Genomic DNA, 24,366 nt, shown 5'->3' with positions numbered 1-24,366 from the left:
AGAATCTTGTGAAGGTACATGGCAGGACAAGTTATTTTTCTGTTGCAAAGTGGGATATTGTTCCATGTTTTAAATGCCGCCTCTGTAAAATGTTTTTCATGTTTTAATGTATTTATATAGTGATACGTAACATCCTCCGAGCAGCAGCCAAACTATTTGATTGGCTTATTTTGGCTTGTGTGACCAGCTAGCTGTCAATGGTTTACCTGTTGAAAGCTGATCTTGCTTTTGTTTGCAATTGTACAATATATACCAAATAAATTCTACCTGGTTGAGCATAGTCCCAGTTGGTAAGGGTAACTGCTGTATTGTCACTCCAGCTATACTGGCCTGGATTCTCCACATCACTCAGTCCGGTCCAGAACAGACTGCCATCTTGAGAACCTAGTATGCTGGTCAGAACACTCTGCTCATACCTAGTAAAACAGAACATCATAATTATCAACATAATCAACATCATAATGAAAAACATAATCAATATCATAATCGTCATCATTTGCTGCATTTTTCCTTGATATCAAAATGTTAATGTGAATTTAGACCATCCAATCCAGTCAACCCATTTTCACGTCTTTAACTAACCGAGTGACGCGGTAAACCACTACAATAAAAGGCACATTTTGTAAAACATGTAAATGAATGGCGAATGCATGCACCAAAGGTCCTACACATCTTCTCTTAGATCTGTCTAAGAAATGTGAAGCATCTTTGTCTCTTCATTAAACGAAAATTGCTTCAGTTTGCAGCTCCATATGTATAAGGCTTTACTGACCTATCAGCGATAGAGACCAGGTTTCCACGGGGGCTGAACCCGGCACAGTCAGCTCGAGCATCCGCCCAGTTTTTGGGGGTATCCATCACAAAGTAGCAAGAGCCTCCATTGGCTATATCACCCTGATAGAATCAAGACATACCTTTGCAAATCTTATTTAAGTTTAGTCAATCTTCATGATATAATCACTTGACAAAATTAAAGACAGCTCTGATTTTCATACACATAGATTACCATTTGTTGAAGTTTACAATAACGTAAAGAAGAACTTCAACATAACTTTGAAATATTGTCAGAAATGTTGTTTCTCCCACATTAATTCATAATTCATCTCTACATTGTCTTTAAGCTAACCTTCAGTATTAAAGGAGAGAGCAAACCCTAGATATGAGATGATATGCATGCATTTTTGCAATTCCTCTTTATCATTGACTTTGTTTAATTACTAGTGGTTCAATGTGAATACTTTTTGGGTATCCCCTCTCTTGATATGTCTCATGTTTGCAGAATCTGCCATTCATATGCTGAATAGAAAGTGAATCTAATGGTCAGGATAATAACACAATGTGAATTGATTTTCAATTAACAGTGTAAATGCTAATAGTGTTGTTTAAACAAGAAGGTATCCCTTTGTTTTAAAAAAAAAGGGTTGGAGGTGGGGGTGGAGGTTGCACCTCTGGACAACACCATATATTTGAAGATAATTCTTTTGTTCAAAGAGCTTTAATGACTTAATCACCCCGATTCTTACTCATCTTTTGTACCAATTTTAAGTCAATAGGTACAGTGCAGTCAAAACTGTCACAATATGCCAATGGCCAATGGCAATTTCTCAATAGTTATTGTACATAATGAAGAATTATCAATAAATGAATTATGTGGAATAATTCATTATAAATGGTCATCAGCCCATGGTCAAAATTGATCCAGGAAGGAAGGAGAGCTAGGGAGGGAGGGAGGCTGCAGAATCTGCTTCCCTCCAGCTAGGAGAGCACCAGAACCAGGCCCTTTTAAGGTTAATACACCATACCAAGTAAAACTCACCAAACTGCATCCTGATGGAGTAATGGGTTCAAGAGTAGGACCAAGATTTTCCTTCGGTCTCTTGCATGCTCCATGCTGCTTAACTGAACAAAGGTTGTCATTCCAATAACCCTGTATGTGAGAACACAGACATTGAATCTGAATCTAAACCTGTATCTGTACCTGATGACATAAGGCTCAGCACTCTTGGTCAAGTAAGACAAGTTAGACTTGGTGTAGACATGAAATCAGAAAATAATACTATTGAAAATGTTGTTGTATATGAGCCTAGCAAACATGTGATCTTAAATTTTAACTACAGTTGGATGTACAGAGTCCCAGACTGTAGGAATGATGATTTGAAGGAATCTTTGTCAATATATTATTCTATACACATGGATTCTATTCAAAAGGTTTTCCTTGAAAAGTAATTCATGGCTTATAGCAGACATTTTAGGTATGGCTTAATATTTTTGAAAATTATCTTTGCAAAAAAATATTGAAATACTGTATATGCTAAAAAAACATTTGAGAAAGTAAGTGAATTACAAGAGAGATTTTGCTCTAATTGATGTTTTAGAGAGGGTTATTCTATTTTCTAAAAAAATGCCATAATAATGTACATTTATAGATTCTGTCACTTCAACTTTGTTTTTCATGAGTTATCTAACTGTGTATTTGATTTAGACAGACGTTTTTTCCAATAACTTTTTACTTTCAATTCCCTGGGGTTACCTTTAAATTAATAATATGTATAACACTGTCAGACCTATTACTACAAGGATTGAATGCTATGAGCTGCCTCCATTACAAAATGAATTAAAATTAAATTCAACAATCCTCATCAGAATAATGCAATGCACTGCTATTTTAACTTTACAATTAACTAAAACCAAAGTCGAAATTGATCATCAAATTATACAAATTGCAACTATTTCATATTCCTGGGCAATAACAACAGAAAATGAATATGACATACATGTATGAAACTTTAAGGCAAATGTGTTGTTGGCAGAGGAAGAAGAAATAAAGCGGTAAATAAGGAACCCCCAAGAGAAAATGTAGCAGACACAGAATAATACATACTGACGTATGCTTCAACTCACAAACATATACATTTCAACGCAGTCTTCAGCAGTTCCTGCATAATTGTTTGGTTCATCCGTGTTCCATAGCGTGAAGTCCACAGGAGTTTCATCCTCCCACTGAAAACTCATAGGGGAATTGCCGTCATTTAGTCCGATCCAGAATTCATTGTCCATCCCGTCTGGTCAGAAGATAATGGGAAGGCAAAGAAGAAGTTGAAAATACATGACATTGGCCACAAAAATCAGATCAAAACTAGAGAACACATTTACATATATATATTTGTACAGGGCTCCTCCTAATAAGCTTTGCTTCCTTAGGGTTACGCCTTCCAGTGCATTTTCTTAATGTATTCATTAGGTAATTATTATGTTTATAATGGAAAAATGAAATTGAATTGGATTTAATTGCATGCATTTCGCCAATATGGCATTTCTTATATCCCACAGGCAGATTCCTGATAACCATGATGCCATCGAAAAAACATTTCAAGTCACTTGAAAATTGTTGGCTCCAACATATGGTCTATGTGCTTAGTTTGGATGAACCTTGAACTGTGAACTTTTAACCTCTTAATAAACCAATTAGTTTACACCTCCATGACAAGTACCAACTTAGAATTACTATTAACAGAACTTTAAAACTAAATTTAATACCCTCAACAGTTAAAGAATTTGTACATCAATCAACCCCTGTGACACTGACTTTGACCTTACAAATAAAGATTAGAAACTCTCAATCTGATTTATCCCGCCCAGCTACACATATTGATCTCATCATCTCAATTATTAGTCAGGAAACACTTACTGTCACGTGCCAGAGCTAGGATGAAACTGTTCTCGTTGAGGTCATGAATTGATGCCAGGTCGCCACCGAGGTCCTTACACTTCTGCTGAACATCAGAGAAGCTCAGTTTCGTTAGAGTGTACATGTAGTAACAGTTATTCCCATATCCTGACCAGCCCTCTGGGCATCGGTAACCAGGGCCGAGGGTCGTGACCTCTGGATCCCTCACGTCCATCACTGGGTATTTTTGGTGGGGAGGGGGGAGTGTAATAAAACATTTATAATACAATTTTAAATGGGGGGAAAGGAACCTTTCACATCTTCAATGCAGGTGTATTCCTTGTGTATGGTACATATCTGGCAGAGGTGGGCTTGCTACATTGAAAAATAACTTTCAGTAATCTTTAAGAAATATGGATTATAAGAGATCATGGATCATCTGCTGCATGATACATGATCTGAGAGGGACCTGGCAGAGGCCTGCGACATGGCTCTCACATTGGTGAGGACCTAAAATGAGGATCCTAAATGATGATTGCAAGGAATACATGTAGAGAACATATCCTTTATAACATTGGATGAACCTGACCACATTTACGCATCAGAAATAGAGAAAGAGAGGAGGACGGAGCACACTAACTCAGGGTCTTTTAAACAACCATCACCTTTGATCCTCCTAGCAAAACACTCGCATACTGAAAGGTATATCAAAGGCTCCCTTTGCAACCCAAAATAAATATTCTGCAAAGTTATTTCTCATACATTGGCAATTCAAAGCTATTATTATGGTCCCATATGTCACTGACCACATTTAATTTTTTAGTCCACCCGATAATTGAATTGATTTGCAAGCCTCAACTAATACCAAAGATCAAGTACTCCTGTTGAAAATCAATGTTCAGAATACCATGATGTATGGGACACAAAATGACCAAATATCTTGGACTTGCATACATGTACATGTACTTCCTATAACTGTATACGGCATAGAATCCCCGAGGTATGTAGATTAAAATTGCCAATTGTTCAAATTCCTTGCTTGAAATCCACTTAGAGCCTTTCCACGTCCTTTTTCATCATCTTTTCATCATCGTTTAGCATCTACTTTTTCCACGCTATGGGGTTTGACGTTTTATCTCCCTAAGGCGTAAAAAAAAAAGATGTTGTATCGCCCTTTGTGACCGACCCAAAAATCTTGAAATTTTCTAGTGCTTATAATAGATGCAAAAATATCAAAATTGTAAAAAATTACTATCCACCCAATTTTCAAAATTTCCCAAACTTTGTATTACCTTTAAAGCATTAAAAACTGAGAAATATCAGCCCAATGAGGGAGAAAAAAAGAAAAAAAAGTATTTTAAAGAAAAAAAAAGTTTCCGACTAACCGACCCATGTTTTGGCACCTTAAGGGCAATACAACATCTTTTTCTGTTAGGCCTTATGTCCCTTCTCTTGGCCTTGTGGTCTTCGGCATCCACCTGGGTGAGGCCAGATGCTCTCATTTCTTTCTCCTAGTGTCTCCATCCAAGTCTTGGGAGATCTACCAGGGTTCTGGGCCTGCAACCTGGAAGTTCATTGCTCTTTGGAGCCAATGGCTGTCTTCCTTCCTAACCACATGACCATACCAGTCTACCCATCCTTATATTTCACTCACATCTTTCATAGTAGTCCATGTTGCCATCAGAAATGGGGGTCGTGGTTGATCCATCGTTGAATGAACATTCATGAGAGACTCGGTTGTAGTTGAAAGACTTGCAAATGAAATCGGTCATCTTGACGCACCGTGAAGCACACTCATCAGGGTAGACGCCAGAAAGGACCAATTGACCTGGACCGTTCATGTACGCATGTGGCGTGACAAGGAAGTGGGTTGTAAGATATCCTGTGGAGTTCAAACGTGAAATAAAATTAATAGTATTCATACCAGTAGTAATAAATAACAAGAACAATAACAATAACAACATTGACAACAATGATAATGATGATAATAGTAATAATATTAATAATAATATTAATAATAATGATAATAATAATAACAATAAAAATAATAATGATAATAATAACAAGAAGTAGAAGAAGAAAAATAGTAATAATAACATCAAAGTTTTGAAGGCATTCTAAAACATTCTCATAATGTACACAATGAATCAAAGTCATCAATTTGTAATTAAGTCACAGATCTTTCCTAATATTTACAGCGAATCGATATCTCACCATTTTTCTTGCAGATGAATCCCCTTTCTATGTCACATTTGTTATCATTCCATGTGTCTGTTTTAGTGAAGATTTCCATGCAATGTTCACTGTCACCTACATTATTGGGTTCATCTGAACAAAAAATATCAAAGAGTTGTATGTTAAGTGCAACTCTTTATAACACAGGACCCAGGTCTGTCAAGTAAACTCTTCCTGATCTGTGTTTTCATGCAAAATTTTACAGATGTTTTGAATTTATTGATTTGAATATGACAAACTATAGGATGCAAGGATGATACTTGAAGTTAGAAGTCATACATTAATTAAAGTTAACTTCTGCATGGTAACATTTGACAATCCTTAAGCCAGTGCTATTAACAGGGGTAAAGTGAGCACTAAAGCCCTCCTTGAGTAAAAAAGAAAAAAGAGGACTGGGGGAAAAAATGGCATCTAACAACATTCACCCCCATTTCAGTAAGAAAATTGGGGGGAAATAGGGAAAAAATATTGAAAAATAGGAAAGAATAGAGAAAATGAGGGGAAAATCAGAATAAAAATGGGGGGGGGGGGATCGGGAAACCGATTTAAATTGGGTAATTATCAGGCCTCTATTAACAGCAGGTACCTGTAGCTGTTTCTTCAACCTTGTACACAAATTGCACGAAGCTATGTAAAATACATGGGAATCTCCTTAATGTGTCACAATATGTTTTGATGTTTTGTTGGTTTGTTCAGTTATGGTTACTTGCACGTTCAAAGGGTATTCTGCAGTTGTTGGAATATGTCATCCGGGATAGAACCTGACTTACTGGGAGCCCAATTGAGATAAGAAAAACCTGATCCATCAGTCCACTCCCAGCCTCCCTCATTGGTGAAATCTGTTCCTCCAATCCACATGTCATTCTCAATACTAGAGAGCCGGCCTAGGCAAAAGAAAAGAAAGTAATCAATAAAGTCATTACAATGCTCATAAAATTCATACATACCTTTATTTTTTTTTAATGTATTTCTAAAAATATTTGTATAACCTACGTATCATTTCTTTGAATTACCTCTTTGAACTGGATGCATTATTTTGAAGGCATCTTGAGCATCTTTAGAGATCGACATGTTCACTTCATAAATATTGTCTTCTTCATCATCATTATCATCATCATCACTTTTATTATCATTATCATTATTATTATTACTACTATTGTTATAATTATTATCATTATCATTGTTATTGTATTCAATTTTTATTATTTTTCATTTTTAAAATAATCATTATTATTATAAATATTATCATTCTTGATATTATCATTATTATTATTATTATTGCAATTACTATCATCATTTTTATTACTATTATCATTATCATTATTATAGTCATCATTTTCCCATTTAATATGTTTATGTAAGAATTATTACTTATAGTGCTCTTATATGATCATATGCTGTGTTCTTATAAGTGTCATATGATGTACTCACCATTCATGTACGTTTGTTCCTCTTTACTTGCTATACTTGCTAAATCTCCACCTTGCACTTGGCAGTATTCTCTGGCATCAGCCCAACTCATGTAATCACTATACCTGAACAAATAGCAATTCTGCCCGGTCACATCATAGTCCCATCCATTGCCACATCGAGGGTCAAAAACAGCTGTGATAGGTGCGTAGGAGTTAGAAGAGGAAACGTACATTTCAATTAATTCTTTAATTACTTTGGTTGACTACTAGAACAAACCATGGAGTACCATAGTAGTCTTTTTTCACACAGCATAAATGTAGCATATGCTCAAACAACGTGGCATTTAGGGTTTGGGATCTATAGCAAATAAAGAGTTAATATGTACATCAAGAGGTGCAATTCTAAGCTCCAAGTTCAAGATCGTTTAGTATAATGCAAGAAAGAGACATACAAATACACAAGGAAAATGACAATATCAAAGGCATATAATATATATATATATATATATATTCACAAATGAAAAAAGAAATAAACATGATATACACAAGTTTTGATTGTAAATTAATATTGAAGATGTAATGGTTATCTATGTAATAAAAACATATGCTTAAACTTTGAGAATGTCAGTGTTTGTGAATTTACATGAAAAAGGGTAATTTTGAAATAGAAAAAAAATGAGATAAGGCATTTTAGAAGAACATTCAAGTAATAATCATATTATTTGACCAAACTTACATAAAGGAAAACTATTGCATGTATTGTCTGTAACTAACATTATCATTATCTAACAGCAAAAATAAGTTATAACTTACGTGTTGGTATAACAGGAGGAATCACAATAGTACCAGCCTCTAGAATGAGACAGAAAAGAGAGCTCTTGAATGTGTAATTTCACAGTGAAGAAACCTGTCTTTGCTTTTAGTCGATCTTGATTAGCTCCCTTTTCTGGCTTTCCCTCCTTTTGAAAGGATTCACAGGTTGGTTCACAAATAAATGAAGCATTTTACATTCCCCAGTATTCCTTCCTATCTGGTTGGACAGTATGCTAATCATGAAACACACCATAACATTGTCCATGGAGCTGCACCCATGTTACTAGTCCAAAAAAAGGAAAACTAAAATGTTGATGGATCATTTATTTTTAGAGGTACTGCAGTGCTGAGGAAAGTCAAAGGGGGTAATCAAATAGCAGATAATTTCTGATTTGTTTATGCACCTTTGAGGGTAAAATTCAAACTTTCCAAAATTTCCACCACAGATTGACAACCTATGTTCGTTCCCAATAAATGTTTTGTATTACAACTAATTCACTAAATTATCAATTTGTCACAGAAGAAATTGTTTCAAAATTTTTCATTTCTAGAGCAGGTTCTATTCACCTCAATGGATATTAAAATAGTAGATATATTGGGATTCCCGATGGGGAACATTTCATATAAAGGGGGAAATAGGTTTGCTTGGCAAGACAGTAACTCCTCATGTAATCATTATTTTAAGGATAGTAAAGTCTATGCAATGAAATGGCCTTCTTTATATATACAAATATTACATCTATTGAAAAATAGAAATACATGGGATAAAGAGCAAAGTATATCTAGAAATTATTAATAAAGCTTTGGGGGCATCACACACACAAATTATTACTGAAAAGAATCAGATTTTTCTTTAGAAAATAGCCTAAATTTCTCATGAACAAAAATAAAGATGTTTATACAGATCAACTTACTACTTGGCTTCTTGCAAACAGATGCAAGCTTTGAAACATCTCCATCAATGTCATTCCACTTGCCGGCATCAAGCTCATTGCTTCTCATGTGAACAGCATCTTCCTTTGACTTCCAGTTGTCAGGTTGACCAGTTGCCCAGTTATAGAAGTCAACCTGTAATAGGACATTTCTATTCGTTTAGTTCTTTCAAAGACAAAGTCAAGAAAAAGAGGGTTGAGTGTCTGCAAGACGGGTGTAAATAGATGCAAAGATAATGGATGTACAGCACACTTCAAGAAAACGCATTCTATAATCTGACTATTCTTTGACTACATCTCTACATTGTCCACAATATTAATGGCAATATCTACATTCCTTCAACAATCAAAAGAAAACATTTTAAACAATTTTATCAAAAAAATAATCTTTGTGCTGTTCTGCCTGGCACCAGACAATAGAAACAACTAAAAAGGGGAAAGAGTAGTATGTTCGTTCATGTCTCCTTAGATCAAGATTAATGTATCTTGATCTTCGGAGTAGTTGATACAACCGGCCGTGTCAGACACGTTGCCCAGGCTTGCGAGATAGGACTCTTGTAGCGTGCCCCCATTTAACACAATTATATAATAACAATTAGCATTATATTTAATCAAAAGAATGAAACTATTAAAACTACTCTCATGTTACGGGAAAAAATATATATATATCAGGGCGCGACAAACCCGCTTGCCCGACGTCCCGGGGCAACCAAATTGAGCCGTCGGGCAAGTAAATCAAATTATCACTTGCCCGATTCGGGCAAGTGATACTTTTACAGTAATTTCCTAGTGTCCAAGAACTCTACCATTCACCCGTCAACTTCTTACCCGTCGTCAAAATCCAGAAGCAAAAAAGCGATCGTTCCGATTTCGAAAAAACTTCACAGACAGCTAGCCAGCTCAGCTAGCTCAGCGCGCATGCAACAGTGACACTTCAAGCCATGAATGCCGCTCTGCCTCCACGCACGGCCGGCCGTGAGCTAGCTAGAGACAGCTAGCGCGATCGTACCAGCTGCGAGCTTATTCGCGCTCTCTCTCTCTAGCTCTGCAGGCCGCACCGACAGGCCTTTGCTATTCTCTGATTGCCGATTGGTTGAATCACGCCAAATATGACGTCATTATTCTAGGGAAATGAACACGTGCGAATCGGAATGGAATAAACAACAGGGATTTTCTAGTAAGTACAAAAAGTCAAATGTTTGATATTTATTCATAATGACTGTTAATGATTGTGAACATATTATTTAAAACTCGCTGCTCATATAAATCAGATGAATGTTTTTGTCTCGTTTTCAATTTATTACTGCGGTCTCAAGATCCGACCGAGCGAGTCATTTTGATAATAGTATCGAGACCCCCAGAATATAAGCCGTTGTTGTTTTGTTTTCATGGTTTTAGCGACGTTGTTTAGTCTAGTTTTCGCATACTTATCCGAGATTTATCGTAAAATATCTTCAATATTATTATTTAGTAAGAATTTACAAATTTTGGCATGATATACATGACTGAATATTAAAAACTTAAACCTGCTTGAACCATTCTACCTTGCCGAGATTCATGTGAATCTGATTATTTATGGAGAATCAATAAAATGCGTTTTTTAAACCTTCAACCATCCTTTGTTGACCGCAGACCATTTTCTTTGACGTATTAGGTTATTATTCAGTACAGTTACACTGTACATGTATGTGCATTAATTTGCTATCTAAAACACTAACTTATCATTACGAGATAATAAATGCTTTAACCTCGAGTCCTTTTTCGCTTTAAAGTTTTGGGCAAGTGGAAATATTGTTTGGGCAAGTAAATTGAAAACCCACTTGCCCGACAGGGCAAGTGGTGAAAAAAATTCTTGTAGCACCCTGTATATATTACGGATCAATTGATTTGGTCGATCCAGTTCGATGGCACAAACACGGCACTACTGGACAAAAATCCTAATAATTACAGAGCTTGGTCTTGTTGCTCTGTTCGGCAACAGTTTGAGGATATGGAATCCCGCGAAAGAGTAGTACCGGTAATATGGCTCCTATTTGAGGGGAGCTATACTAAACAAAAATTGTAAGATTTATTATAAAATATTGATCTCCTTCCTTGGTCGTTCATTATAGTATGATTCATATACATTTCTGATGCGCTGGCCATTTAATTCAAAATAATTTGTGGAAATATCTCATGACTGAGGCAAAAAATAGTTCTTCTACAATTTCATTTGCTTATTGAAAAATAATCTCAACAACATAAGACTTCACCAGAAAAGTTATGTTCATACTTTTAACTACATAGGTAAAATATACTAACAGAATCTTGAATTTTGTTTGTTTAAGTGAATTGAATTTTCAACTGTAGTTATTCTTTTTTTTATTTATTTATTTATTTATTTATTTATTTTTTTTTGGGGGGGGGGGGGCTGAATTGTCCAATAATGATAAAGCAATGTGTTTCATGTTAAGGGTGAATGAACTACTTGATCACAGTCACCTCTGATCCATCTGCCCATGCAAACACATTCTCAGTGTTGTAGTCATGAAAACCAATCCACAGATATGCTCCTCCCATTCTAGCTCGCACTGCAAGAGAACACAAACATATTACCTCCAACTATGCCTCTAAATACGATGATAATAAATAGAAATTTACTGTCACATGTCAATCTTTAGGTTTTACATTTATTCTTATACATGTATTACCACATTTGTTGTAATATCTTTCACAGGAATACACTGCATGTACTTCTAACGTATAAAAACACATTACAACACCATTAAGGTGTGTTGACAATAGCTTACAGAAACAAATTATTGAAATTACAATCTCTTTATTAATTCATATTTTGTTTACAATCTTTGTTTATAGCTCTAATCTTGTAAATAATAAATTAAATGTGAGTTACACTCCACCGACACTAATACAAGTATCATAAGGGGTGAGAAGGAACAAATCTGGAAAGATTTCTGCCATATTTTTTCCCCCAGTAATCCAGACCTTGCTCATTGTTCAAAGAGGATGAATGAATAAATGAAATGCATGCAAGTGGTCTGCATCATGCCTGGGAAAAGAATTACGCCAAAAATGCCTACTAAACTTTGTTCCTATTCACTTACATTGTCTTAATTACCCTTTAAAGTAAAGTCATGTCTCTTAGTTTTACCATCAAAGCAAATGCAATATTTGTTCCCTTTATGCTCTACCGGTATATGCATGGCATTTGAGTTAGAAAAGCCTAAGTCAAGGAAATGGGATAAAAGGACCATTTAATTGTGACTCTTTAATAATCAACGAAAGTTGCCTACTTGCGTAGTAATTTAATAGGATGTAAAACCAGTGGTACCCATAGGCACACAGACACATTTCAATGTTTTCAAATTTACTGCGCTCTCACTTCACTAGCACACAAAATTGTTGCTACTTTTTTAAAATGATAATCACAAAAATTACATATTTGGGCACCTCCTACCTCAATATAAACATGGGCATCTCGCTGCCCAATATTGATGTGGTTGTCGCCTGAATATCAGAACTTTTAATTTCAGAAAGGGGGGGGGGGATCTGCAGCCTAGCAGGATGTGTCTTATAATGTAATTTGTTGTAATTTCACTACAAAAACAGTGTAAAAGATTTGTGTGCCAGTCCCTCCCCCTCCCCTATCCCTCCATGCGCCTTGGTCATACCTAAAATTTACGGTTTAAAATTAAACAACGGTCAGCAAAATAGCAAGATCTGTACATGAACAGATACTACAGCAAATAAATAAAAAGCAAGAACAAGTGAATGATGAAATATTTGTTAAAAACATTTAGAACACTTGTAAAAACACATATAAAAGCATATCAAAAAATAAAAATGAGAAATTAATGTTGATTATGAAACAAAATCTCACTTGAAAGAAAGTTTTGCTCTGTTTGGGAGTGAATGCTGGTCAAGAAACCACCTAAGGTTTGGCAGTTTGTATCAGCATCCTTGTAATAGCGTGCCGTCCGATCAAAGTAAAAACAAGAATCCCCATTCAGTGTCCAGCCATCATCACAGGTATGCACACCTGCATGGATATGATAAAAAATGTGATAAAAAATGTGATATTCGGCTTGAGATACCATGTCCATAGGCATAGCCAGGGGTCCCCAAAGGGCCTTGGCACCCCTGTTCATCCACTAAAATATGTTCATGAATTGAACTAAGGAGTCAAGATTTTAACCATACCCCCTACCCCAGGTGTCTGTGGGTGTGTGTGTAAATATGTGACTCTGCAAGTTTGCATGTTACCCTCCCGTTTGTGCTCCTCTCCCTCTTTAACAACTCTGTCCCTCGATCAAGCAACTGTGTCCCGATGTCCTCCAAAGAAGAAACATCTTAAAGCATTTACATTCTTAGGTTAGTCTATATTGGTCACTGTAAAAATGTTGTGCTCTATCAACAAGAGAATGAATGCTTTTTTCCAAAGTTCCAAAAGTATCATAAATCACATAATGTTCAGTAATAATTGACTTACGGTATATTCAGGCATCTGCTGCTGCACTCTTTATCAGTACTGTTCAAAATTCTGACCATTGGAGGGTTTCTCCCACCCTCCTCTGTATTCATATAGTACTATTACTCAATTAATAATGCTTTGTTTATATTCCTAATATCATGAAACATATTCTCATATCAGCAAAAAATACAAGAGTTCTCTGTGGAAACTATGGGTATGGAGGATATAACATTATTACCTCTACATCCTTATCCAAGTCAAGCAGCCATAATGAAAAAATGGTCCCAAGCACTTCCATATTTATTGTAAAATGAAACCCAATACTAAACATGGGTATGGAGGTTACTGTTTTTGCAAATGGAAATTTTAGTGGTTGTTTCTCTTTTCAACTGTTTCATAAAAATAAGATAATCGATTAAAGATTAATACAAGTATTATTTGAACTATAAAATTAAGCAAAATGAAAGTAAGAAAATGTATGCAGTTATTAACTTTCCAAACAGAGAAATAGATCAATGGACTATAAGTGGTAAATACAGGTTTGTCACAGAAGTATGAACATTAATTGTGAGAACTTACCAACTGCTGGATCTAAAATTGAAATTGGTATATCTGTAAATTAAAAAAAATATATTGAAAAAAGATTGACCAAAGTTTAAAACTGGACATATGTCTTGCAATCTATCATATTGTAGGGGTCTGAATTACATTTCATTCATATTGAATGTTCAGGAGAAATTGATAATGCATTTACTTTATATACTTCAAATATAGAATCACTGAAAAAAAAATTGGTCTATATGTTAGAGGTTCCATGTTAACTAAAGTCAAAATGTTAGCTCCATATATTACTTCTATACATACGGAAAGTCTAAATTGTATTAAAACAAATTTTTCAATGGTTATTGCCCTCAAAGTTTAATTGATAAACCAACACAACTATGGTGAACAAACTAATGACCGCTCAGCAAAGTCAATGGGATTTTGTGTGTAATTTGCCGGTCAATAATAATACACAGTTAACCAATGAACAAATATTATTGCCCATTAGAAAAGTCAATGAGTCTAGTCAACACATCCATACGCTCTTGCATAGACAAGGGCCCTCAAGAATCCAAAGCCTGACTTGGGTTCTGTATTATTCCATCTATTATTATCTAACTGTTAACCAATAGAATACCAAGTGAGGTTTCTTGAGGTTAAATTTTCACATTCTAGTGATTAGTACCCTTCATTACCCTTTCAGATGCAAAGGTGGCTCTTTGCACTCAAAATGTTATATTGTTTCTTACAAGCTTTAATAGTGTCTTCCTTCTTGAAATTCAAAATGAGGTTTGATACCATGGACCACTCAGGAACACGCAGAAGCAATGACCAAAATCAATAATGATAACAAACTTGACTCATAAAACCTTTGTTGTGGAACATGTTTGTAAAACTACAGGTATTGTAAAGTTAAAATGTAAAAGTACTGCACTGTGCATAGCTGTTTTTTAACAAACAGTGTAAAGGTTATGGTTATAGTTATGGCAACATTTTTATTAGATGAATAGATTGTTTATATCCACAAAATTTAAGTTTTTAGGCAGACAAGACCCAAATTATAATCTGCACAAAGATCATAATGAAGTGATGTAGTTAAGACTAATCACAATGTTCTGACCCCAATAGTCCTTTTACTCTGTAGATGTGATTGTTACAACAAGTTATCGTCCTGGTGCCAGATCCATGAAACTGTCAGAAATTCTTGGACATCCAATACAAATATGTAATAGAATAAGCAAGGGTTCAATGGGACGTTCATATAAAGCTCACACTGACAGTTACGAGAAACTAGCTTCTGGACTGCATGTAGAGCTTGAGACCAGAGATCTTGATTACATCACTTCCACGATGTGATACATGTAAGAAACCTCGATACATGTGAGAAACCTTAAAGCATTAGAGCTGAACTTACCAGCCTTGATCTTGCAAATGTAGGCATTTGTTGATTCACAGTCTGTACTACTCCATTTACCTGTCCCATCACCTTTGACAGAAAGTGAAAATATGTGGTCTTTTAAGAACATGAATCAAATAATCCTCATTTTATCATCTTTTTCAATTTATTGCTTTGAACTAAAACAATGAAGTAAAGAGTACATCCTGTATAAAGCAGTAAATGTGGTTTAACATGCTAAGAAATCAATACATGTAAATAACTTGTGAAAATATGTATAGCACTAAACAAGAAATTTGTCTTGTTTTATTTTCTTTGGTATGGGTTTTGATTGGTCCCTTCATGTGTGATGTCCAGGGGGTGTTTCACAAAGATCCAAAGTTGGACTTAACAATTATGGAAAGCCGTTAGCATCTATACAAATATTTTGAAAAAGTTATTTTAAAAGGGATAAAATGTTGATTCATATCATTCATATGTTCTTGATGTGGAATTTATAAAAAGTCTAAAATACTTGGATTTTTGCTTTTTAATATATTTTATTTTAAGCCTACAAATGGCTCTCCATAATTTGTAAGTCCAACCTAGAGTTAAGTTCGACTTAGGATCTTTGTGAAACAACCCCCATATGTGGTAAGATATTTCTGTGTGCTTACACAACATGAGCTCTCATACCACAAGTACAGCAAAATGGATTACATTTCGCTAAATATCTAATACAGACTCCAATGATGGCTAATCAGATTCAGAATCATGGAAAATATGTGTATGTCGCCAAAAAACACGTTAATATCTTCAGTAGATCATATGTCAAATAAAACTAACTATGACTCAAGTAACGTCATTATTCAGTAACACAATCATACATACATACAATGATATTACATACCATTTCATTGATTTGACATGGAAATACACTTACATGTAGTGACCCCCGACCCCGACCCCCTGACCCTTGACCCTTGACCCCCCTCCCCCATGAGCCCAAGCCCCCTCACTCTCTCCCTTGCCAAACTATCACACTTTTGGGGTAAAAACATGTACAATTGTATTCATCTACTTGTGTCCCCCTAGAAAATGCATTAATCTTTTCTTTTTCATTTCATGTGTGTGCAATTTTTATCAAGTTTATGACAACCAAAAAATACCTGAACTTGAAACTATTTTTAAATCAATGCAGCAGGAATACATGACAGTAATGTGTTATAACCTACCTGTGGTGATATAGATACAGTCTTCACTTGTAGCTCTATTGGTTGGTTGATTGGTATCCCAGTTGGAGTAGCTAAGAGAGCTACCCTCTACCCACACAAATGAGCCATCAGTTTCAGTATCTGTAAATAATACAGCATAGTAAAGATTACATTGAATACTTGTCATGGCAATGAATAAATCCCTACCAGGTGGAGAGCTAGTGGCAAATGTAGATTAATTGTCTTGCCAAAGGACATTGGTACCGCGGCAGGACTTGAACCACAAACCATGTCATCCACATGCAGTTCAAGAACATATCCCCTAGATCACGATACCTCAACAGACCATGACACACAATAACATTGTAAAAAAGAACACTATCTTGTAGCAATTACAAAGGAAGACTTGATGTATATTGTTAGGGTATGGAATGATCAACATGAAAAGCATCAACTCAATCTAACTGAAAATCACTTGCCCTTCCCATAGAAATGGGCTACACACACACATGCAACTTGGAGTTTGGTCCAAACTTTCAGCTATTTCCCATCATGTTTTGAATATTAATGTGTTTTTTTAAGGGGTTAATACTTTTTAGGGAACATTTCTATCATGACATGCTTCCAAGCTAACATACAAAGAATGAGAAAGAGAAAGTTTCTCCATTGTTTCTTTCTTTATTAAGCATTCAGATTTAGGGGATGGATATTAGTCTTATGTCTATTTATCAATGCTTGGCATTTCTTTCCTCCTAAAAGTACTTTGATCATCAATATGCCTGCTCACCCGAGAGACCCAGCCATGAACTCTCCACAGCAATATCATGATAATCTACCATCTTGTCCACAATATAGGCATTCTCTGCTGAGCTGAGGCTTGTGAGAAGATAAGCACCCTGTGCCTCACAGGTAAACTTGGCCGTCTTCCATATAGTAGGAAGTTGGATGTTGAATTGGTAGCAGCTGCCGCTGTAGAGATGCCACCCAGCGGGACAGGAACCTGTAGTTTGATGGTAGTGTAGGGTTATTTATTATTAAAGGAGAATTAACCTTTAGATTATGAAGCATTATCATGACATAGAGAGTAAAAAAAATGTTTCATTTGATATAAAAAAGCATTGCTGTAGGCCAAATAATATTGTCTTGCAGGTACAATAAAGAGACCCTACTTTGCCATATTTATGATGTCGTCTGCTCCCCAAGGAAGCTGCCATTTTGTCAAAATTTCCCTTCAAAACTTCCGGGTTGTGACATATCTTAAGGAGAACTGATGTAGCATGCGGTGCGCTTATAAGATGCAATACATGTCAAAGGTGGTGTACTGCCAAGTGTTTGGTTGTAATAATTGTTCCTCAAAAACCAGCTGCTTTCCTTCCTTTTAGAAGAACGATGAGAAGGACGTTCATCTGTGAACTCAAGAACTGAAGTGTGACCAGCCGGGTGAGTACCAAGCTTTTATATACGGTGTGTGAAGTCGTCAAGGCGGAACTAACGTTTAGCGACTGGTACGAGTGTGTTCCGGGTGCTAAGTAGCCGGTTCCTATACCAGGTGAGGACATGGCGAGGACCCGGCAAGAGGGAACAAGGTGACACTAGCTGGTACGAGGGCGTTGTAAGTGGTAAGGACCCGGTACGGAGAGGGAATGGAAACATTAAGGACATGGTGGACAAATTTAACGAAAATAAAATCTTTGCGGCCATAGAGATTTTCACCGCTTGTCATTTAAATTAAACGGTATGGGCCAGTTGGTATATAGCCGGTGCTATGTGATAGAACCATTAACTACTCGGTGCAAGCCAAAAACTTTCTTTACAACAATTGAAACTTCTCCCAGGAAGCATGACATTCAATAATAAAAGTAACAGTAATTTAACATTAATAATTTAATATTATTATTATTTTTCAAAATAACATATGTTTACATCCCACCTTCAGGTCTTTCACACATGAATTTTTTTGCATTTGTGCATGCAGCTGTACTCCATTTTCCATCTGTAGCTGATTGCGTTATCTCCACACAGTCACCTCCGGCTGTGTAATACCTATAGACAATGACAAGGGCAAAATAAAAACCATTTTACATATAAGTGAAGAGAGTGGGGGTAGGAGAGTAGGCCCTACTTTTCCTCACTCCACTTCATCTGTGTGTTCTTAGATGTCGAAATTTTTAGCATATTACAGTTATGTCATCTTGTTTTGCCGTAGTAGTTTTTGAAGGGGTTTCTCTCATTATTTGTGAACAGGGCCCTGTTTTATAAACACTTGGGATTAATCGCAACAATGTACATTAGAGATACGAAACTGTAACCTAGCAATTGGTTAGAGGACTTGCGATTGATTCAGATCAATTGTAACCCTGTATTAGATATTAGATGGAGCCTTGGACTTTATTTCCTTTTTTCTTTCTTCCTATGATATATTTTTTTCTCCCACCGCTGCGACCATATTTCAATAGCCATAGCTAACTTCTCACAAGCGTTATTCACAGATGAAACAGTAACCACCTTCAAAACTGTGGCATAATTAAATTAGACAAGCATAATGCAATTAACACATAAAGCTAATTTTGTCATCCTTACTTGCGATTCACTTACACAGAAAATTATTTAAATTTGTTGCAGCAATTTTTCAGCTAGTTTCTTTATGTTTTATGTGAGTGAATAAAGGTTTGAAAGTGAATTACACATGAAATGATGCCAGTTGATCTACACCATGTCTGACTAACTCTCAAGTCTAGAATCATGTCAAAATGTATCAATCTATGCACCCAATGCAGCCCATGCAACATGTATTTGCACACAAATCACAAATACCGTAAATCTCCTTGTATAAGGCCCAATTTTTTGCCGCCAAAAAAATTGAAAGTCAGGGGTGCGTCTTATACACAGGTACAATTTTTTTTTATAGATTTATGACGCTATGCCTGGCAATGTCTTCCAACTCAGTTATTGGTGTGTTGAGTCACCACTCGGAAACTAGAACAACACTCAAATTTGTCTGTCATCTTGGTTTGAAAGTAATCTTTTTAATAGATCTCAATATGTAGTTTATAATAATAAATTAATAATTCCTCCAATTTTGCTTTGGCGTACCACAAGGTTTTATCCTAGGTACTCAACTGTTTTTAATTTACATTAATGATCTTACACATTCTTCAAAAAGCAACATTGTTACTTTTATTTGTGACAAGTTCACAAGCACAATTTTTTTTTCTTTTGGGGGGGGGGGGGGGTCTTCAAAATAGGGGTGCGCCTTATACACAGGTGCGCCTTATACACTGAGATTTACGGTATTCATCTTCCTACAGCATTCCAAGTTTCTGCGCAAGTATTAAATTCAAGTTTAATCTGCATACTGGATTTACAACGGCCCCTGGTCTACCACTTTTATAGCCTCTTGTCGATGGCCCTCGCCCTGTTGGAGTCTGTAAATTCTGGCCAGCGAAGCAAATCAGAGAACCGAGGCGCTTGCGCTGAGGGCCTCTTAACAAGTGATCTGAATAATATATTCATGAGACCCGATTTCCTACTGAATTATGCATGTGTATGTGAATAATGTAACCACCGCAGCGATTGCCCAACACAGCTCCGGGAGATAGGCGGCCAGTCTCACTCTCAAGGAGGAAATCCGCACAGAGCGGTAGATATTACGCCATAGTAGCTCTCTCTCTGATTGGATGATTTTCACCAAACTTCAGTTGGGACGGAATATTCTCCAAACAATGAAAAACATAAGAAATTCAGATCACTTGTTAAGAGGCCCTCAGCGAAAGCGCCTCAGTTCTCTGGCTCGCTGGCCAGAATTTACGGACTCCAACAGCGCGAGGGTCATCGAAAAGAGGCTACCACTTTTACCACATAACCATACAATAAGAGCAGTTCTACCATCACACTTCTAATCACAGCTAAGAAACTCACCGATCGTCCGGCTGGTCTGTGTCCCACTTGGTGTAAGTAAGAGACTCTCCCGTTGACCACTTGTAGTTCCCAGCAGCTCCACCAACCTATTTCAAATGAATGAATGAATGAGACAACATCAATAAAAAAGAATAACTTTGATTTTTAAAAGAAAAAAGTGTTGGTACAAACATGGACCTATTACAAATGGACATTCATTGTTTTCTTAATGAATTCATTGTGAATGTCTTCGTCAATGTCATCTCAATAACATTCCGTACATGTTTCTTCTCTTTGATCTCATCATGGTCGCCGCCAATAAGCTGGGACAGAATCAAGATAGTGATTTAAAACATGTTAATCTACATGCGCAGAAGATAATAAATCGCTTAAATCATGGAAAATCGATGTGCAATTCTGGCTTATAATCGGAAATTGTTGTTCCGTGTACTGTACATGTATTTCATTTTGAAAAACATGTTGATATTACCAGATAGAGGTTATTTCTGGATTTTTTGGTTGTGATTTAAAATCCTGTTTCCCCCTATTTTCTCATAATATTCCAGAGTTACAACGCACAGGGCTGATACAGATCATGGCCTTCTAATTGTTTTATAAGGTCATAGGTGTGTGCGAAAGTTTGCGAATCAGTAATAATACATTTCATATCACCAATATCGTCTGCTTGTCAACTTTGCTGCTCCCCATTGAGGATGCTTTTATTTAAGACACACTCTAACATAGCACATCATCCAAACAAACCAAAGAGAGTGAAACTGCTTCTTTGTCAATGACCGAAACGCTTACGCAGTCGTTATTGTTAAAACAGCTGAATGTTCTCATTAAGATGCACATAATCAGAAGGCGGCGACTATCATTGGATCAAAGAAAGAATCACATTGAATGTTCATCCGTAATAGGTCCATGGTACAAATGAAAGTTAGTTGAAGTTGTGAGTCAGTCTAGTAAAGGGACTTATCACATATATATATGGTATACATGATAAAATATGTCGGCCATCATGTGGTGTGTGCTAGCTCCTACCAACATAATTTACAGCTAGTTTTGTATTTGTAAAATTTGCCTTTACTATCAGTGCAAATAACTACCATCAGTGATAATGTCACATGTTCCTCATATCTTCTTAAACCAAAACAAACTAATCTCCCTCTGCCAAATTATTTGTATTATTTGAATGTTTTTAGTGCATGATTATTCTATTGTCATAGAACTAATCAAGACCAAAATAGGGCAATTTTTCTAAGCTATTGTGTTGCAAAAAGTATTCCTTCTGATGGGTGCCCATTGTTTTGAGCCGATCTGCCTTTTTAGCAAACGTGCGACCGTACAGAGAATGTACCTGGTTATATCATAAAATATGAATGATAAAAGGTACACAATTAAATTGCAGTTTATTTTCCAGTTGGGCCCTTAAAGCTCCTTATGAAATGCTTGACACATACGATCATAATTCACTTTTGTGACTTACCGTAATTAAAGGTGTATTAACTGCACTTTTTTGCCACTGAAAAACATTAAAAGTCGGGGGTGCGTCTTAAACACGGTACACACAAAAAACAAAACAAAAAATTAAAGTTTAGATTTATGCCCCTCCACCTGGCGCTATGCCTGGCAATGTCTCCCAGCTCAGTAATCGGTGTGTTGACTCACGACTCGGAAACTAGAACAACACTTAAATTTGTCTGTCATCTTGGTTTGAGTGTAATCTTTCTGATAGATCTCAATATGTAGTTTATAATAATAATTCCTCCAATTTTTCTTCTATTACATGGCCTACCACAAGGTTCTATCCTAGGTCCTCTACTGTTTTTTAATTTACATTAATGATTTTACACATTCAGCTGCACCTCGCAGTTAAATGAAAGGCCTTCCCGCGTGGGTTTTTTAACAAGGACCTGGCTTGCTGCCGACACAGAGTCGGCAAAATTTTTTTTAGGGCGAAAAAGAGGGGTGCGGTTAATACACAAGGGCGGTTTATACACCGTTAATTACGGTAACCATACAGTTTTTCAAACTTGCTCCATGAATATAGAATGGGAGGTTAAAATTGTGTCAAACTCATGTTGAACTCCAAAACACATTCTGTTATTTTGAACTTCTTTTGTTATTCTTATGTCATTTAGATTTTGGTGTCGTGTAAAAAATATGTTTTTCTATTAAAATCCATAGTAAAAGCCTGTAAACACTGTATTCTTACCGTATCACTCAAGCCGAGCCATACGTTGGCCTTTGATACACTGACTCGATTAGCAACCATGGCCTGCTCTTCATCAGAACCGATCACGATGAGAGTTCCACCCACCCCGCGACAGTAGTTGTCAGCATTAATCCAGGTTCTTGTAAAGCCAAAGAACTTGAAGCATTTGCCAGCTACACCATACCAGCTAGAACCCTCGTCGCAAGCTAGAGGGAGTTCTGGGGGTGTAAAATAGTGACCAAAAGTCTCAATCTTATGATTTAAAGCACATTTTAAGCCAGTTAACAGCATTTGAAAAGGTATTCACTGTTGAATTTTGTAATTACACAATTTGTTAAAGGGGGCAATATACAACTTTTAAACCCCAATATAAAATGTTCATAAAATGTAGAGTACAATCAGTACATGCTGTAATAACAGTAAAAATATTGGCAGTCTAATAGTTTATGATCCTTTTACAAATCGACTTTGGAAAGTTGACTGATCCCTGACATCAATATCATGTTGAAATATACCTCTAATCTTAATTAATATCAAGTCCCTTGTACCCAATAAATGATTTGTTACTTTTTATCGAGTACTTTCAAGCTATTCCTTACCTTGTAATAAAATATTCCTTTTGTTTTTACAAGAAGTGAATTCAAACTTTGAGCTTGAATTTCTAATTTCATCTGGACTAAATGGAGCATTAAGGATTGTACATCTTTGTAATGTCATAAATGACTGTAAATGGACAAAATCTAATCTTTACAGTCTTTTATACGAATACTATATTTCAAGCAGAATAAAGTCAAAGAATATTCAAAATAATCTTGAGCTGAGAAAGCGATGATGGAAAATATTGTCTTTGAAGAGCCAGAAGGACCAGTTTCTTGAGGTTACTCCCTTCCGAATCCACACAGATGTTATGTTCTAACAAAATCAAGGAAATATACAGTGAATATCCAAGACTACAAAATAATGCTCTCTGCCAAAGAATTGGATAGAAAATATGTAAGAGCCAAGTAATGCGCAATAAAATATGAGCTAGTAGTGCCAATTTACAAAGACACATGAGGCCTCAAAAAAGGGCTGCTTTTCAAGGAACGTGATTTCCCAGCAATTTCCCAATTAACATTCAAGATTCATAAATATTAATGAACTCCAGGGTTGTGTTTTATTACTGCTGTTAAGGCAAACATTGTAAGCATAAGATTGCTTACAAATTTGGATCAAATTGGCATTTATTTTCATTATTATATTTCTATTACAGGTTGAGTCTGAGTTGTGTTGTGTAACATTTTTTAAACAAATATTTCATTTAATGGGACAAGTAGACCTAGGTTTTATAAAACAGAGGGGACAATATTTATACTGAATATTTGCTGAGAAAAACTATTTTGGGGGTGTATTTTTTATTTTGGGGGCCTTTTCACTCCAAAATTCTCAGACAAAATAAAAGAAGTCATTATCTTAAGTGAAGGGGCAAGGTGGTTTACTAAAGGTCTGCCACTTGGGTTTCAAATAGGAGTAAAGGATTGTGCTCCCCCTTCCCCTCCGCATCTACATTTGCCACTGCTCTATCACTTCTATGGCAAACTTGGCATATA

The 24,366-nt window shown here is 36.0% G+C and overlaps 1 protein-coding gene across 3 annotated transcripts in view; it reads right to left on the bottom strand.

The window, feature by feature from the left end:
- The window catches only part of LOC115929992 (macrophage mannose receptor 1-like), a 71,835-nt gene that overhangs the window by 40,105 nt on the left and 7,364 nt on the right, over nt 1–24,366 (bottom strand). For all 3 annotated transcript variants that reach the window (XM_031000260.1, XM_031000259.1, XM_031000258.1), the window contains 20 exons: nt 22,778–22,995; nt 20,581–20,666; nt 18,593–18,705; nt 17,450–17,662; nt 16,684–16,803; nt 15,488–15,559; nt 14,110–14,142; nt 12,940–13,098; nt 11,541–11,629; nt 9,042–9,195; nt 8,128–8,166; nt 7,334–7,507; nt 6,673–6,786; nt 5,882–5,995; nt 5,322–5,549; nt 3,689–3,904; nt 2,902–3,062; nt 1,817–1,927; nt 773–894; nt 268–416 (listed from right to left, as the gene is read on the bottom strand). In XM_031000260.1, the coding sequence (XP_030856120.1) occupies nt 268–416; nt 773–894; nt 1,817–1,927; nt 2,902–3,062; nt 3,689–3,904; nt 5,322–5,549; nt 5,882–5,995; nt 6,673–6,786; nt 7,334–7,507; nt 8,128–8,166; nt 9,042–9,195; nt 11,541–11,629; nt 12,940–13,098; nt 14,110–14,142; nt 15,488–15,559; nt 16,684–16,803; nt 17,450–17,662; nt 18,593–18,705; nt 20,581–20,666; nt 22,778–22,837 (2,527 nt within the window). In that variant the 5' untranslated portion in view covers nt 22,838–22,995. The remainder of the gene's footprint in view (nt 1–267; nt 417–772; nt 895–1,816; nt 1,928–2,901; nt 3,063–3,688; nt 3,905–5,321; nt 5,550–5,881; nt 5,996–6,672; nt 6,787–7,333; nt 7,508–8,127; nt 8,167–9,041; nt 9,196–11,540; nt 11,630–12,939; nt 13,099–14,109; nt 14,143–15,487; nt 15,560–16,683; nt 16,804–17,449; nt 17,663–18,592; nt 18,706–20,580; nt 20,667–22,777; nt 22,996–24,366) is intronic.

Source organism: Strongylocentrotus purpuratus, unplaced genomic scaffold (assembly GCF_000002235.5).
Source record: "Strongylocentrotus purpuratus isolate Spur 01 unplaced genomic scaffold, Spur_5.0 spur5_scaffold_6, whole genome shotgun sequence".
Taxonomy (NCBI): Eukaryota; Metazoa; Echinodermata; class Echinoidea; order Camarodonta; family Strongylocentrotidae; genus Strongylocentrotus; species Strongylocentrotus purpuratus.
The sequence above is the reverse complement of the archived record's forward strand: the minus strand, read 5'-3'. Positions and strand labels throughout refer to the sequence as shown.